The sequence below is a fragment of the Ovis aries genome, chromosome 4, assembly GCF_016772045.2.
Source record: "Ovis aries strain OAR_USU_Benz2616 breed Rambouillet chromosome 4, ARS-UI_Ramb_v3.0, whole genome shotgun sequence".
Taxonomy (NCBI): Eukaryota; Metazoa; Chordata; class Mammalia; order Artiodactyla; family Bovidae; genus Ovis; species Ovis aries.
The window spans coordinates 93616386-93633527 of NC_056057.1; the positions used below are offsets into that span (position 1 = coordinate 93616386).

At 44.5% G+C, this 17142-nt stretch overlaps 1 protein-coding gene across 1 annotated transcript in view; it reads left to right on the forward strand.

Moving 5' to 3' along the window:
• The window catches only part of SND1 (staphylococcal nuclease and tudor domain containing 1), a 419819-nt gene that overhangs the window by 26183 nt on the left and 376494 nt on the right, over positions 1-17142 (forward strand). The window contains exons 2-4 of the mRNA XM_027968778.3: positions 5523-5672; positions 12808-12928; positions 16298-16376. Coding sequence (XP_027824579.2) covers positions 5523-5672; positions 12808-12928; positions 16298-16376 — 350 coding nt within the window. The remainder of the gene's footprint in view (positions 1-5522; positions 5673-12807; positions 12929-16297; positions 16377-17142) is intronic.

Sequence of the window (17142 nt, forward strand, 5' to 3'; positions counted from 1 at the left end):
TTTGAATATCCAGTTTTCCCAGGGCTTCTTTGTTGGCTCAGTGGTAAAAAATCCACCTGCAATGCAGGAGACTCCGGGTTCTACCCCTTGGTCGGGAAGACCCCCTGGAGGAGGGCATGGCAGCCCACTCTAGTATTCTTGCCTGGGAAATCCCATGGACAGAGGAGCTTAGTGGGCTATAGCCCTTGGAGTCACAAAAGAGTTGGACTAAACAACAGCAGTCCAATTTTACTGGTACAACTTTTGTTGAAAGGTTCTTTCCCAGTTATCTGTGCACCCTTTTTGAAAATCAGTTGACCATACATTTTTGAGTTTATTTGGGGCTTCCTTTTTGTAACATTTGGGTATTCATCAGGTGACTGAGGTGACTGTCCTTACTGCCGCACCCCCCCCCCCCGCCCCCCGCCTTTTTTTTGTTTTTAGATTTATTTATTTATTTTTTGCTGTGCTGGGTCCTCGTGCCTGTGTGTAGGCTTTCTCTAGTTGCGGAGGGGGGCTTCTCATTGACGAGGCTTTTCTCGTTGTGGTTCACAGGCTCTAGCGTGTGTGGGCTCAGTAGTGGTGGTGCTTAGTTACTCCATAATGTGTGGGAATCTTCCTGGACCAGGGTATTAAACCCGTGTCCCCTGCATTGCAAGGTGGATTCTTAACCGCTGGACCACCAGGGAAGTCCTATCCTTATTTATACTGGATCTTCATATTGGCAGATATGACTAAGAACCTCGTGTTATATCTAAACAGGCAGATAAACGTGTTAAGCTAGTCCTCCTTGTAGAGCTAACAAGATACTCTCACCTAGTAAGATATGATTTTTAAGGGAAGATTTTTGCTCTTGGTGCTGTGAAAAAAAATTCTGGTTTTATTGACGTATTTATGGTTTTCTATGGAGCTTCCCTGGTAGCTCAGCTGGTAAAGAATCTGCTTGCAGTGCAGGAGACCTGGGTTCGATCCCTGGGTTGGGCAGATCCCCTGAAAGAGGATGGCAACCCACTCCAGAATTCTTGCCTGGAGAAGCCCCTTGGAGAGTGCATCCATGGGGTCGCAAAGAGTTGGACATTCCTGAGCAGCTAAGAACATCGTGTGGTTTTCTGTACCATTACTTTTTTTGCCCTAAGTGTAGTGTGGCTAGGTGTTTGCATAAGAGATTTTCTGTCTTCTGGTGTTTGTGGTCTGGGAGTTTAAGTGTTAAACCAAGTCATTTGTCAGTATCTAGTGATGATTTAAGGTGGGGTTGCTGTTGCAGTACTTCAGTTGCGGCCTATAAAGTATGTCACTGTTAGGTAACTCTCCTAGTAAACTCTTAGTGGGTTTGATCAGTTTGAGTCCCCATTTTCCTTCTCAGCTGTCTTGTTTCAGTCTTTGTCAGCCTCGGACTGGTGCCCTGAAGCCAGGTCCTCTGAATCACACCACGTTTCCCTGTAACCTTTATTGGCAGAGCTGAGAACTGTCTAATTCATGACCTCAATCAAACTGACTCGTTGTGACAGCTGTTTTCACAAACCTCCTGGTGTATCAGGTAGGGCTAAGATCAGATCGTTTCTCTAGAATATGTCATTTTATTAATATAATTGGATAAAGCAGTTACCATATGAATTGCTTTTTATGCCCTATAAATTAGCAATTAAGGATAATTACCGCATCCATGAAAGTTTGCAACATGAATCAGTACAGCTTTGGCAGAACAATTACCCCTGACAGTTTCCTCTCAATCTTAACATTATTCTTCTGAAATTAAAATTCTGAATAACAGACAGTATTTTACTTGTTTATTGTTTATCTGACTCCCCGCACTAGAATGTCTTCTCTCCAGGAGCAGACATTTTTGTCTGTTTTGGTTCACTCGAGGCATGTTACTTGCCTGGAACAATGCCTGCCTTATAGAAGGTACTCAATAAATTTGTGTTGAACAAATAAATGGATTAATCAGTGGATAAAATTGTAAGTAATCAACTTAGATGTCAGATCTAGTAACTTATAGAAGAAAAATGACTTATTTTCATGCCATATGAGATTCATGTGAAGTTTGATATATAGACCATTGGTCTTTTTCATATTTCACTTAAAAACATTTAAAATATTTTATCCCCAGAAGACCTTTCCCTTGGCTTTGTTCATTCGGGAAACTTAGGCAAGAGAAGACCATTAAATATTTTTATTGAGGAAGAACTTGAATAAAGACTTTGACAAGTGAGACAGGTGGAGGGAATTGAAGAGTACTTGTAAGATGATGAAGTGGAGAGAGCAAAAAAAAAAAAACGGAGATGAAATGTGTTTTGACCTATTTCAGTTTGCACGAATAATAGGAAGGAAACGAATTCTTTCCATGCAGACGGTCTCTTCCTTCTATGATGGTCTGTAGACAGTCTTTTCCTGTCTCATCATTTGGCGTGGCCAAATGAATGACAGGGAGAGAGTTTCAGAGGAAGGATGTAGGCTTGTTAGTCCTCTCCTCCTGGGGGAACAGGAACAGTGGTGCCTGCCACAGTGAATATCTGTCCTTGGAAGGTTGACTTGGTGGTTGTCGCTTACATTTGTACCTTCAGTAGTATTGGGTTGGCCAGAAAGTTCATTTGGATTTTCCCATAAGAGCTTATGGAAAAATATGATGAACTTTTGGGCCAACCCATTAGGTGCTGCGCAGCCTATAAAGTCATCTCTCTCTAAGATTAATTCAAATGTGGACTGTTGCCTGAATGGCCTATTTGGTGCAAAAAAAGCAAGGAGGCTCTGGCAGCAGTCTTCAGAATAGCTTTCAAGGTGAAAGGAGGGAGTGTACAAAGATTTTTCAAAATTCCTTCATATAAATTATTTACTAAAGCTTTTATGGGGCTGGGATAATAGTTATAGACCCATTGTCCCCCAAGGGTCTCGTTTACTAGATTGAGGGCATTAGAGGCAACACCTTGTTGGTATTTAAGAGGAATAAGATGGTACCTATCAGCCATTGTGTTCTTGAGCTTTTCAGCAGGCTTTGTCAGGCTTGAGAAATAAAGATTGTTTCTTAGCTGGGGTCAGTGTTCATTGCTCAGCCATGGCAAGCATCTAGCTGGGCTTTCCAAGACGTACTAGGTCTTCTGGGAGAGCTTTATGAGTTTTCGTGAAAGCTTGGCAAGAATCGAGAAATAGGCCTTTGAGACAGGAACTCTGCTTTGTATGCTGTGTGAGCCTCAGTCCTGTTGGAGACTGTACGTGGATGATTTCAAGGCAGGTATTCAACAGTGTGCTTGCTGTTCATCTGCCACTTGGTGAAGAATTGACTATAAATGAGTCACTTCCAAGTTCTTTTCTTTCTTTGCCCTTCTCAGTTTAGGAACATCAGCCATCCTGTGCTGTAGTATATCTGTTCTTTGGCTTTACTTTTTTGAGGGCTTGTCTTTTTAAAGTGTCAGATCCCTGGGATGATACCCAGGGCATGGGTTCTCAAGAAAGGCTGTTTGGTTGGAGGCTGTAAGGTTTTGATTGCTGGTAACACTCGATCACAGAGGATAAAATGAAAAAATGACTTATAACTAGATAAGGAAGGCAGTCTTTTATTATGTGTTTGATGGTGTAGCCAGGGAGGTGTAGACTATCGTTAGACCAAGGTCTGTGTGCTTAAGTTATCAGGAGTAATGAGATGTTACTATTTTTTTTTTTTTATTAGAATGTGTGTATTTTTCCGACAGAGTTTCTGTAGGAGAGAAGGATAGATTCATATAGTGGAATACTGTACAGCTACAAAAGTGAATAGTGTTTTGGCATGAATGGGTTTTACCAAAAAAGGGCAAAAGAAGCAAGTCAGTGATGGGGTATACATGCTGTCGACTCAGTGTATATAGAGATTAGAGATAGGAGATGAAGAAGCACCATATTGCATGGAAACATATACACGAAGGGTAACACTATAGAAAAGCAAGGGAGAGGTTATCACGGTGGTTTGAAAAGAGGTGGTGGTCAGCAAAAGGGGCTGTGAGTTAGGAGGGACATGGAATCCAAGGTCCTGCCAGTGTTCTGGTTCTTCTTTTATAAATTTAGCTGCACTGGGCCCCCCTTGCAGCCAGGGGGTCTTCACTAGTTATGGCACTTGAGCTTAGCTGCCCCACAGCATGTGGGATCTTAAGTCAGAGATCAAACCCACGTTCCCTGCATTGGAGGGTGGGTTCTTCACCGCTGGACCGCCAGGGAGTCCTCAGTGTTCTAGTTCTTAACTTGGGTGATGGTTATTTAGTTGTTGTTTCTTATTCTTTAAGATATAATGGGTTGGCCAAAATGTTCGTTCAGGTATTTCCGTAAAACCTTATGGAAAAACTCGAAGGAAATTTTTGGCCAACCGAATGCATATATGTTTAATGCAGTTCTTTATTTGTATTCCTTGCCCACAATTTAGAGCATGAGTTAAGGTGGAGAGGCGAGGGAGACAAGTCAGCTAAGCAAATGACTGTTGAAGTGGCTTCCCTTCCTATTCTTTTTTTCCCTCTGAGTCAGCTTCTTTTCCAAGGACTTTTTCCTCTACAGAGAACTCCATGGTCTAGTCTGCCGTGAAGTTCTACACTGGCAGGGCTCTCCAACCTTCTAACTATTTGTTCAGCAGCTATTTGTTTTGAAACATGGGATTAAGCCTTTCAGCTCAAGCGAAGGTGCTACTCAAGCTTCCCTGGTGATGAAATTGTGTAAAGAATTTGAATAGCTTGGGCGATGTTTGTCATTTTTGCTGTGTGCCTTTTCTTCTCTTCTGCCGCGTGAAACCCTTTCTCCCTCCTCCCTGCAAATATTTGAAGTGAGCTTTAGAGCTCTTTCCATGGTTGCAAGTGGGTGGTATGCTAGACCTTCTTCTTCAGAGAGAGGGAAGGAGCTATTGGGCTTGGGAGCCCGAAGGTCCTTCTTCGGTTGCCCTATTTTCATCACAGAGGTCATGAGTTTTGTAGAGGCTCTCCTTTAGCCTAGACTGTTTTAGCCTAGACTCTGAGCACTGTGTTTTTCTTTTAGCCTCGACTCTGAGCACTGTCTGCAGAGGAAGTATTGAGTCCTGGACTCCGGCCGCATTACTTGCACATTAGCCCTGGGCACCCTCGGGTCCTTCCGGCTGGTGTGGGTGGCGTGTCAAGGCTTCTTCCTTCAACATCCACTTTTCTCCGGCTTTCTTCTGTTGTTTGCTTTTGCCATCGTAGAACAGCTTGTGTGGATGGAGACATTAGCTTCTTAATAATTGAAAAGAACACAGGTGGTGGTCAGCTTGCCGGGATGAAATTACAAAGGCTCTCTCCATGACTCACATGCCTCTTCACTCTCCAGTCTTTTCTGACTTTTCTATCATCTTGTTTAATTCTCATTTTTATTTCTGGGTCAGCCCCTTTAGAATCGAGCCCAAGGTTTTATGTGGGTATTTCTCTTAAAAAATTGAAAGTAATCTTGTTCATTCAGTCGTTCAATAAATGTTTGTGTGCCATGTACTGTTTTAGATGTTGGGGATACGGTAGTGGACCATCTCTGTTATGGCAACGTTCCCTTTCAATGGCTAAATTTCTGTTTCTTCCCCGACCTAGGTGCTCTCAGGGTGTGCCATCATTGTCCGCGGGCAGCCTCGTGGGGGGCCTCCTCCTGAGAGGCAGATCAACCTGAGCAACATTCGCGCTGGAAACCTTGCCCGCAGGGCAGCTGCCACACAACCCGATGCAAAAGACACCCCGGATGAGGTAGGTGCTTTTCCTTGTGAGCCTGTGGACCCTGGTGATGGTTCAGGGTCTCCTGGATTATCAAGGATAGTCTCCTCCTTGACTGCACATTTGGTGTACTTTCTTTTATGTATATTTTGAGTATTTTTATGTCACAGGACTAGTGATAGACCCACAGTGGCATGCCTCAGTTTATGCATTCACTGCCTTTAATCCCAGTAACTCCTTTCTCTTTTCCTCATATACTTTCCTGTAAGTTTAGAGCCTTTCCAGGTTTATTAGCCTTTTCAGGTTTACCCTCTTTCTCTTTGAACAGGTTAGAATATTTCCTAGATAGTCTCAGCTGTTTGAGGTTGGTATTGGTTATGGCCGAGCCCCTTTATTTATGTTTAAATGCTTCACCTTCAAAATTCAGAGGGATGCACAACAAAAAATCTAGTTCATCTCCTTGGTCACTACAGGTGTTACTATAGTCTTGAGTCTCCAGAGACACTTATCATCCATATAAGCAGACATTTAACAAAAAACATGTAGTTTTTTCATCTATAATAAAAAGCATTTTGTTGGACTTAAGAAGATGGTGAAACAGTATTCAGGAAATAGAGAAAAATCATCCCCAATTCTGTCATCAGCAGTTAGATTTTTAATAGACAAAGATCAGTTATTTTCCATTGGTCTTTTCTCAGTAAGCACAAGTATTGGGAATAACCGTACTGTAAACCTCAGTTGATCAGTAAGGATTAAACAAGACGGTGAGGAATGCTTCGCACAGGCCTGTCAGCTACTCAGCAGATGTTAGCTGTGGTCATCTGTGTGTGCTCAGCCACTCAGTCGTGTCTGACTCTGTGATCCTATGGACCGTATCCCACCAGGCTCCTTTGTCCATGGGATCTCCTAGACAATAATACTGAAGGGAGTTGCCATTTCCTCCTCCAAGGGATCCTCCTGATCCAGGGATCGAACCTGGGCCTGCTGCATTGCAGGCAGATTCTTTACAGCTGAGCCACTGGGGAGGTATGTGGTCATCACTGGTGCTGTTTAACTTCTGCAACTACAAACACTTCTTGTACGGTTAGCCCAAGTACTGAAGAGTAAATCTCTCTCAGCACTTTTCACATTTTGGCTGCTAAGTGCTTTTCTTGACCAATGTTTTGAATAGTTCTTTCCTTTCAGTTTTGTGTTGTGTAACAGCTTGTCTGCTTTGCACAGAAGCATGTTGAGCCTTTTTGGCTAAAGCCAATCAAGCTTATTTTCCCAGAAGGAAGAAGCAGGGTCGCCTCTAGGAAAGAAGGATTGGGTTTTCATTTCCTCTTGCGCGGGTGAGGATTGAGGCCAGTTGGAGCTGATTCTAAAATGTCTTAGCTGTAGTCTGTGCAACGGTACAATAAAATCTTACCGGAACTATACCAGCTGAAAGAACACCATGTCATCTGACCCCCACTCTCATTAGTTTCTCATATTTCTATAGCCGAGTTAGTGGGTTTTTGTCTCTTCCAGAGCAGCTCAGTTTCTCCCAGCAACTCTTCAGAGGTCCCTGTGACATGAAGTGTTAGGAACCTGCAAAGTTCACCCTTTGTCAGCCACAGCCGCTATTTCTCTAATAATCTGGTCTCTCCCTGCCTTGCTGTGATGTGGTTTCCCCCTACCATGCCCTTGAAGTTTCTCTGGCTCAAGTAAGGAGTGATGCCAACTAGTAACCCAGTTCTGAAAACACCCCCAGCTTTTATCGAGGGTTTTATTCTGCCTTCTTAAAAATTTCTCTTCTCCATTCTTGAAGCTTCATCGTCATTGTTCTTTGTTCAACTCTGAGCATGTACTTGGAATATTGAGAGAACAGTCTGTCTGCCTTCATTTTCCTGTTCTCTAATCATTCCACTGATACTCTCAGATCTTTTTGAAACATAATTTCGTTTTTTCCCTGACTCAGTGTTCAGGTCAGTCGCTCAGTCGTGTCCGACTCTTTGCCACCCCGTGAATCGCAGCATGCCAAGCCTCCCTGTCCATCACCAACTCCCGGAGTTCACTCAAACTCATGTCCATCAAGTCAGTGATGCCATCCAGCCATCTCATCCTCTGTCGTCCCTTTCTCCTCCTGCCTCCAAGCCCTCCCAGCATGAGAGTCTTTTCCAATGAGTCAGCTCTTCGCATGAGGTGGCCAAAGTACTGGAGTTTCAGCTTCAATTCCCTCCAAAGAAATCCCAGGGCCGATCTCCTTCAGAATGGACTGGTTGGATCTCCTTGCAGTCCAAGAGACTGTCCAGAGTCTTCTCCAACACCACAATTCAAAAGCATCAATTCTTCGGTGCTCAGCTTTCTTCACAGTCCAACTCTCACATCCGTACATGACCACTGGAAAAACCATAGCCTTGACTAGACGGACCTTAGTCGGCAAAGTAATGTCTTTGCTTTTCAATATACTATCTAGGTTGGTCATAATTTTTCTTCCAAGGAGTAAGCATCTTTTAATTTCATGGCTGCAGTCACCATCTGCAGTGATTTTGGAGCCCCCAAAAATAAAGTCTGACACTGTTTCCACTGTTTCCCATCTATTTCCCATGAAGTGATGGGACCAGATGCCATGATCTTCATTTTCTGAATGTTGAGCTTTAAGCCAACTTTTTCACTCTCTTCTTTCACTTTCATCAAGAGGCTTTTTAGTTCCTCTTCACTTTCTGCCATAAGGGTGGTGTCGTCTGCATACCTGAGGTTATTGATATTTCTCCTGGCAATCTTGATTCCAGCTTGTGCTTCTTCCAGCCCAGCGTTTCTCATGATGTACTCTGCATAGAAGTTAAATAAGCAGGGTGACAATATACAGCCTTGATGTACTCCTTTTCCTACTTGGAACCAGTCTGTTGTTCCATGTCCAGTTCTAACTGTTGCTTCCTGACCTGCATACAGATTTCTGAAGAGGCAGGTCAGGTGGTCTGTATTCCCATCTCTTTCAGAATTTTCCACAGTTGATTGTGATCCACACAGTCAAAGACTTTGGCATAGTCAATAAAGCAGAAGTAGATGTTTTTCTGGAACTCAGTGTTACTCCCAGGAATTGCAGCGATTCCACATCCCTGCTTGGACAGACGTAAATGCCTCAGCCTGGGATACAATCTCTTCTGTAATTTGGCTTCTAGTCTTCTCTCACTGAACCCCCTCTGGGATGTGGAGTCCCAACCCCGAGGAAGTATTCAGGTCTCCTAAGAGGCCCCCCAAGTCCTACTGGCTCCTGGCGTGGCCCAGGCTACCCCCTGCATCGGGAGCTCTTTCTCTGTCTTGTGACCTGGGGCTCACCTATCATCTGTTAGGGTCCAGCTCCCTGAGAAGTCCCTCCTGACATCTCCTTTCATTGTCCCCTCCTGGTGCTGTCATCCTGCTCAGTGCATCTGTGTCTCTTCACTAGATTGTCAGCTCCTCGAGGGGAGGGACCTTCTCTGATATCAGTGTTTTTCTGCCTAGTCAGTGCCTGGCATGAAGCAGGTATCCAGTGAGGATCAGTGAATTTTAGGTATCCAGGTATCCAGTGAATTCCAGGTATCCAGTGAATTCCAGGTATCCAGTGAATTTCAGGTATCCAGTGAATTTCAGTGGATAACAAGGAGAAAGAACCCAAGCATCTCCTTTTGAGGATCAGCAGATGGTGGAGTGTGGCAGGGCTTTCTCTCGGGCTTTCCATTGTTTTGGAGCAGGTCTAGTTCTTTCTCACATTCAGACAAGAGTCAAGAACGTTTTGCCCCTTGGCTTCCCTTTGTGTCACTGTCCCAAATATTGTACACTTGATTATTCTCTGCCTTCCTTCACGTCTGCTTCAAAGAAACTTAGCTCTCTCCTGAGTGTGGTGGCAATAAAAGCAGCCTGCTATGTGTCCCCAGCCGTCACTGCCAGCTCCAGGCTAATCCCTGGCGTTGCCTGGCTACTCCTGGCAGCCTGGACACTGCATTTACAGCCACTGTGGGAATTATATATTTATTTCCCACAGGTTTATTGCACTCTTATTATGTGTGAAGCTGTACATTGGTTTCATGTGAAATACAGAAATGAATGTCACAGTCATGGTGCGTTCGAGCCTTTGAAAGTTGGGACGGTGAGGTGGCTGGGCCAGAGGGATTAATTACATACACAGGTGGTATAGTGGGATGATGGACTAGCTAGCTTTGAGGTCTTAGGTTGTTGTGGGATTTAATGTTGTTTCAGTAGTTTAGGAGTCTACCTGGTGCAAAGAAAAAATGGGAATTAAAATTACATTCATCACAATAGACACCAGAACTTTGTGTGGGTCTGGGAGAGCAAACTGCTAGACCACCTGCTATTGGGCATTCTGAAGGGAAAGGCAGTTTTGAGAATCAGCCACTTAGCAGCCATTGCTTTGTAGATGGAGCTCTGGGACATCCCTCAGCTAGATTACGGTGGTTCTCCTTATGGGGCCGTTGTGGGCCGCGTGGATGAATGTGTGCATGCGCAGTCCTGTCCAGCTCTTTGCGACCCCATGACTGAAGCCCGCCAGGCACTTCTGTCCATGGGATTCTCCAGGCAGGAGTACTGGAGTGGGTTGCTGTTTCCTACTCCAGGGGAATCTTCCTGAGTCAGGGATCAAACCTGCGTCTCCTGCACTGGCAGGCGGATTCTTTACCACTGAGCCACCTGGGAAGTGGTGGATGAATGCTCTGAGTCAGCTTCCCTGTATGTAGGGTGGTTCTGGGAGGCACTGTTGCGATCGCCTTCTCCATGGGGTAGCCTTCTGCTGACTGTCCTCTGTGTGGACAGGACTGTCTTCTGGAGTGCTCTGTTGCATTGGGAGCAGCGATGTGGTCAGTTGCTTCCCTGAATATCCCAGTTGCCTCTCTGCCTGGCCTGTACCTTGTCCAGTTATTGAATTCGCCCAACCCTGGATGGAATACAACTTGCTTGCAAAGGCTGGAAGATTAAAGAAGCTAGATCATTTTCCTTCCAGGATAAGTTGTATGTCCTTCTTAGGACCTCTGGTGTGGCTTTCTCTTACTACCCAGTGACTGACCAGCTGTAAAACAAGCCCTGAGAGAAGGGTGCTTCTTCTGCAAGCCTTAAAAGCTTTTAGTAATTCTGCCTAGTTGGTAGAAATTGGAGGTTCCTCCATAGGGGTTAGCTATTTCTTTGTGAACTGACCCTTGATAAATGAGTTTTTACTGAAGTCTTGGCTTCCTTTAGGGACACTTTGTTTTGTCAGAGCTTTTCATTTGGGGAAGCAGTGTATTACTGAACTTTGGGTATTAGTGTAATACTCAAAACTGAAACCTAAAAAACCCCCACAAAACTGAAGCCTAGACATTCGATCTATGGCTGAGGATGTTTTTAGAGTAAGTGAATCACTAAGGTGATAAAAATATACAAGGCTCTGTTAATTGGTTTAGTATTTGTGTCTGTGATGTGGCTGGTATTTGGGCTCATTATCAGTCATGAGACTCTCTTTGGTTACGGGTATCTGCTTCCATTATTATGGTATGGGACAAAGGGTGGAAACAGGAGATAAAAAATACGGTGAGCTCCGTATTGCCTTTGAGTGGTTGGCTCTTTTGCTTATTGGTGCACTGAAAAGAGTGCATTAAATGAGTGAGCAGGCTTGTTTTTGTGTCTTTAAGAGCACTTACTCAGGATTAGTTCTTCCCAGAACTGTCCACAGTTGTTGCTGGCTGACAGTACTGGTTTTGTGAACATGGGCCCAGCAGGTTGGTGGACTGCCACCTTTAAATTGGCTTCTGGTTTCTGGGAAGTCATGGATGTTTTTCTTCTAGAAAAGCTTCTTGGCTCACCCTGTGGAATAATCTTCATGGACTGAAAAGGTAGGTAGATGCTTCCTTTTCTGGTCAGTGATGGACTGTTTTGCCTTCACTATGCAGAGCCCATGTTTTGGGGCTCCCGGAGGTAGTAGCGCGTGCATATTGTATACCACCCTGCCCTTTTGTATGTTAATTGTTTCTGTCCGTGAACTCCTGCAGATCCTGTCCTCCTTGAACTCTTACCCTCTCCTTCCTCGTTTCTGTTCTAAGGGAACTTAGGGTACCGAGCTAGGTCCAGACTGTAAATTTAAGTGCTGGTGATCCCTGACTGCAACAGGGCTTCTTCAGAAGAGACATCTCCCTTTGTCTATACCATCCCTAAAGTAATGAGGCAAAACCATCCTTTTGCAGAGCATCTTCAAATCACATGGGGGCTCTATTTGTACCCACTGTGGATGTGTGGCTCAGCCCTGTGTCAGGGTCTTTAACGAGTGAGAGGAAAGAATCACCGTTGTCAAGCTGATCCCTTACCAGGGCCTGTTACTAAGAAAGAACTAAACTGTAGTTCTGAATAAGACAGTGTTGGAAGTGCGGAAAGTCCTAGTGCTGGTGCCTGGGAAACCATGGTGCCTGTTTTTTGGGCGGGTGCAAGTTACACCAACAGTTAGACCTTCATTTTTTAGGAGTCCCCTAAATGTGTGAGCCCCCACTTCAGTACTCTTGCCTGGAAAATCCCATGGGCGGAGGAGCCTGGTAGGCTGCAGTCCATGGGGTCATGAAGAGTCGAACACAACTGAGCAGCTTGACTTTCACTTTTCACTTTCATGCATTGGGGAAGGAAATGGGGACCCACTCCGGTGTTCTTGCCTGGAGAATCCCAGGGATGGGAGAGCCTGGTGGGCTGCCGTCGATGGGGTCGCACAGAGTCGGACACGACTGAAGCAACTTAGCAGCAGCAGCAGCAGCAGCAAGTGTGTGAGCTGGGCTGTGTGTGTTTCATGTTTACCTTCCCCTCAGGGCCTAGTGGGAGAAGGCAATGGCACCCCACTCCAGTACTCTTGCCTGGGAAATCCCATGGATGGAGGAGCCTGGTAGGCTGCAGTCCGTGGGGTCGCTAAGAGTCAAACACGACTGAGCAGCTTGACTTTCACTTTTCACTTTCATGCATTGGAGAAGGAAATGGCAACCCACTCCAGTGTTCTTGCCTGGAGAATCCCACAGATGGGGGAGCCTGGTGGGCTGCCGTCTATGGGGTCGCACAGAGTCGGACACGACTGAAGCGACTTAGCAGCAGCAGCAGCAGCAGGGCCTAGTGTTTGCTGGGTTGTTGAAGGAGTGAAGTTGCTTGGGTGTTGATTGTGCAGTGTGAAACCGGCCTGGTTCCTGAACGTGGTGGTTCTGTCTTTCAGCCCTGGGCATTTCCTGCTCGAGAGTTCCTTCGGAAGAAGCTGATTGGGAAAGAAGTATGCTTCACGATAGAAAATAAGACTCCACAGGGGCGAGAGTATGGCATGATCTACCTTGGAAAAGGTGAGTAGCAACGGCAAAAGGGCTCGTTTTTCTCCTAGTCTATAATTCCTCCAAAGATCAGTTTTCACCTGGTGGAGTTGGCTCTGGACGGTGGCTGTGGGTCTCACTGGGAGGGTGCAGAACTCGGGGTATGTAGGTGCAGAGGAATGCCCCTCATATGCCTGCTCCCTGTTCACCTTGTGCCTCTTTCCTGCCTTGCTTCAGATGTGTGTGGACAATGTAGTATTCGTTTTCTCCATATGCAGGCCATCAGCCCGTTGAACTCATTGGCTCTGTGCTTCTAGGTCAGGGTGCTAATTGAATTCCTATAGATTTCCTATTGCGTCTTCTATTTCCTTTATCTGTCTTGTGGCTCTTCTCCTTTCTTTTCTCTTTAAGAAAGCATGATTTGTTTAGGCTTGTGGTTCTCTGCAGGCCACATGATTTATAATGGAGTGGAAAGTACACAGGCTTCAGAGTGGTATGATGTGGCTCCTGGCGCTTCTGTTGTGTACTCTTACTTGTTTTCAGTCTCCAGGTCGTGTCTGACTGTTTGTGATGCCATGGACTCTAGCCCGCCAGGGTCCTCTGTCCATGGGACTCTCCAGGCAGGAATACTGGAGTGGGTTGCTGTGACAGAGTATGTACTCAGTAAATATGTTTGTGTGTGCACGCACGTACACCTGTGGTTTAGCTGTTTAACTGTAGCTGCCATTTGAAGTTTAATTTAATTTATTTATTTAATATTTTCAGATGTGCAGGGTCTTTGTTGTTGCGTGGGCTTTCTCTGGTTGTGACGAGCAGGGTCTGCTCTTCGTGGCGGTACACAAACTCCTCATTGAGGTAGCTTCTTTTGCTGTGGTGCGCAGGCTTTAGAGTGAGAGCTCAGTAGTTGCGGCACCTGGGCTTGATTGCTAAGGGGCACTGCCATTTAAAATTTAAAGTTGTATTTAGAAATTTGCTTTTTAAACTGACCCACATAACAGCGTGGATATAATTTAGCATGTTAATAATGCACTGTTTTTTTGATAAAACCTGGCACATAGGAGATGATTGATAAGTATTTACTAAGAGTGATTTTGAAATCATCTGCATCTTTCAGTTTCAGTGGCTTAATGGCTTAAAGTTTAATATTTTCACTCAGCTATTTTAACTAACTCTCAGTGCCAACTGCGATGAAACAGTGCTTTAGCTAATTAATTAGTGTTCATACATTTATCCTATTTTGTGGCTACTCTTTTTTTTTTTTTTTTGCTATATGTAGATGGATTGAAATATTTAACTGTAGTTGACTTACAGTATTATGTTTCAGGTATGTAGCTTCTGATTCTTTGCCACTATAGATTATGACAGGATATTGAATATAATTCCATATGCTGTACAGTAAATTCTTGTTTATGTGGCTACTAGGTTTTTTTTGTTTGTTTTTGGCTGTGCTGTGCAGCTTGTGGGATCTTAGTTCTCTAACCAGAGATTGAACTTGGGACCCTGGCTGTGAGAGTATGGGGGCCTAACTACTGGACCTCTAGGGAATTCTCCTGTGAATACTCTTTTTATGATGGAGGAGAATAATAGAATATGAGAAATTTTGGTTAATCTAGAGCTTTTTTTTTAAGGCAAAGATGATTGATTAATCTTCAAATTGTGGGGAAAATAGAGTCACCCACCTATTCCGAATACCAGCCCCAATTGTGGCTTGATCAGATTTGTACTTTGATTAGTAATGAGTGAGTATTGTATCTTTGTCCTACAGATTCCCTGTTTTCAGTACTCTTATCCATCACATTTTGTTGCTTTCTTTGGGAGTTTGGCCCAGAGAATTGTGTTTTTCTCCCTTTCGAAGGAGCAATCAACTCATTTAGAAATGAGCCAGCCAACAGCCCTTTTAGAGTGCTCTGTGCCAAGGAGCTGTCTGAGAGCTGTTGGGGTTGCTGTTGACTGGCTGGTTTTATGGCCATTCACCTTCTTTGTACCTTGCCTTCATTCTTCCTACGCACTGACCTGTTGATACCTTACTGCTCAACTTTTCCCATAATTGTGGAGTTCTTCCTTTTGACTTCCCACTCTGTGGGATTATTCCTACTGCTCTGAAAGAATCAGTGTAATATTTATTGATGGCAGATAGCTGTGTGCGTCTGTGTCTGGCCTCAGCAGTAACTCCAGTGCAAAGGTTCTTGTGATTCACATTCAGCTTCAGAACCTGAACTTGCTTTGTATGAACAGCATTCATCTCAACCTTTTGTGTGTGTGGTAGAAAAGGGGGCTTAGATTTGCCTCAGAAATTTGGACAGGGCTAATGGCAGGGCATTTAGGTTGGGTTTGGGCCTAGTATGTAGACTTCTTGTTGCTTGCAGAATTCAATGAATGCATGGCGTACTGAATATAAATCTCACAGAATTTTATTCTATGCTGATGTTACCCATCAGCTAGACTGCTGTGTTTCAGTTTATCGAGGAGCTTGTTCTCTGCTATATTAAAAATTTTTATGTGGTGATTCCCTCATAGATGTCTTCTTTTATCGTTTTGGCTGTCAAGCAGAGATTTAAGAGAATTCACCGAGCCTAAAAGCTTTTTCAGTAGCATGGAAATGCAATTAATAGTCCTGGTGCCCGGGTGGAACCTAATCGGGTTGTGTTTTTTGTTTCACTTCATTTTTCTTGCCTGCTCTGAAGGCTGCTGTGTGAGATTTGGAAGTCTGGACTCTCTCCCTTGCATCTCTTAAGAACACGAGAGTGTGTTTATCAAATGATGTAGCTTGTCTTGGTGGCCTCCTGGAGCAGAGAATAGGACATCCTGAGAGGGACTGGACTCTGGTGTAAAACATAAATGGGCCACCCTAAGTGCCTCTGCTGTCTGATTGTCCAGGTGTGGGGGCTGCTTTGGATTCTGTTGTTTTAATTCCTGCTGTGTGCTTGGCACTGCACTTGGCGATTTACACACATTGAATTCCCATAAGAACCCATCTAGACAGGCACTCTTCCCATTTTATAGGTGAGTATGTGTACAGAGGTGCTGAGAGCGCTGTGAAGTGGCAGCGTTTGTGTTGGGCACCAGCCTCTCCTCCTTAGGTCAGTGTTATTTATCCTCTCCCTGGCTGCTACTTGTGCCTTGCTTTCCCGTCACTCTCCTAGAGTTCCTGAGATTGCCTTTGGCTTGGGAGATACACGAAAAAATAAGCCCAGAGAAGATGTATCTCCGGGTCCTAGAGATGAGACAGTTTGAGGGAGAAGAGGTGTTCTGAAGAACCCAACCCCAGCCTGCTGCCTTGTCCAGTTAGTGGGTAACATTATTCCTGGAAGAGCTCAGGGTGAAAGTGTTCCCAGTAGAGCCCTTTTGCTGTTGGAGATGGATTTAGACGCAAGATTCATGCCTCTTTTTTTTCCTTGTCAGATACCAATGGGGAAAACATTGCAGAATCACTGGTTGCAGAGGGCTTGGCCACCCGGAGAGAAGGCATGAGAGCGAACAAGTAAGTCTCCGCTGCTCTTCTGACCCTCAGACTTCCTCCCTCTCCTCCGTGAGAGCTGGGGGAGTGGACTCCGCACTCGCTTTGATGCATTTTTATTCCTGCCGCCTGACATAAAATGGGTAATATCTGGTGTTCTCCTGGCTTCTAAAAGAACATCCCTGCCCAGGTGTAGGTCTGTATTGTTCTGAGTGAGGAGGTTTCTCTGCATTTGTGAATGGCATTTGGTATGTGTAGTCAAAAACTTCTTTGCTTGGAGACAAAGAAGTGCTATGCTTCATATCATAAGAGTCAGTAGGCTTGTTTCTTATACCACTGATAATCCGGTTCCAGAGTATTTATCTATCCATTCCCCAGTATTTATTGAGCATGTATGCCAGGCTATGTTCTAGGCACTGTGAATATAGCAGTGAACAAAGACACTTAGCTTCTGCTAACAATTTAACCGGGAGACAAACAACAAACCAATCAACAAATAGATGTACAATATTATATCAGGTATACAAGCAATAAGTAAATGCAGAATAAAGCAGAGTGAATAAATAAAATTTGAAGCAACACCTGATGCTTGGAATATAGGAAAACTGACAGGGACTGAGTGGTTCTGATTTCAGGGAAAATTTCTGTCTCTCCAAAGCCTTTTTAACCTGTTTTGGCTTATGGATCTGTATATACCTTAGTAATAAGGTGAATGTATTTGTTGTTAATAGCAGTGTGAATTCGTTAGAAATGAGTATTAGGTTAATGGGCTTCCAGGTGACTCAGATGG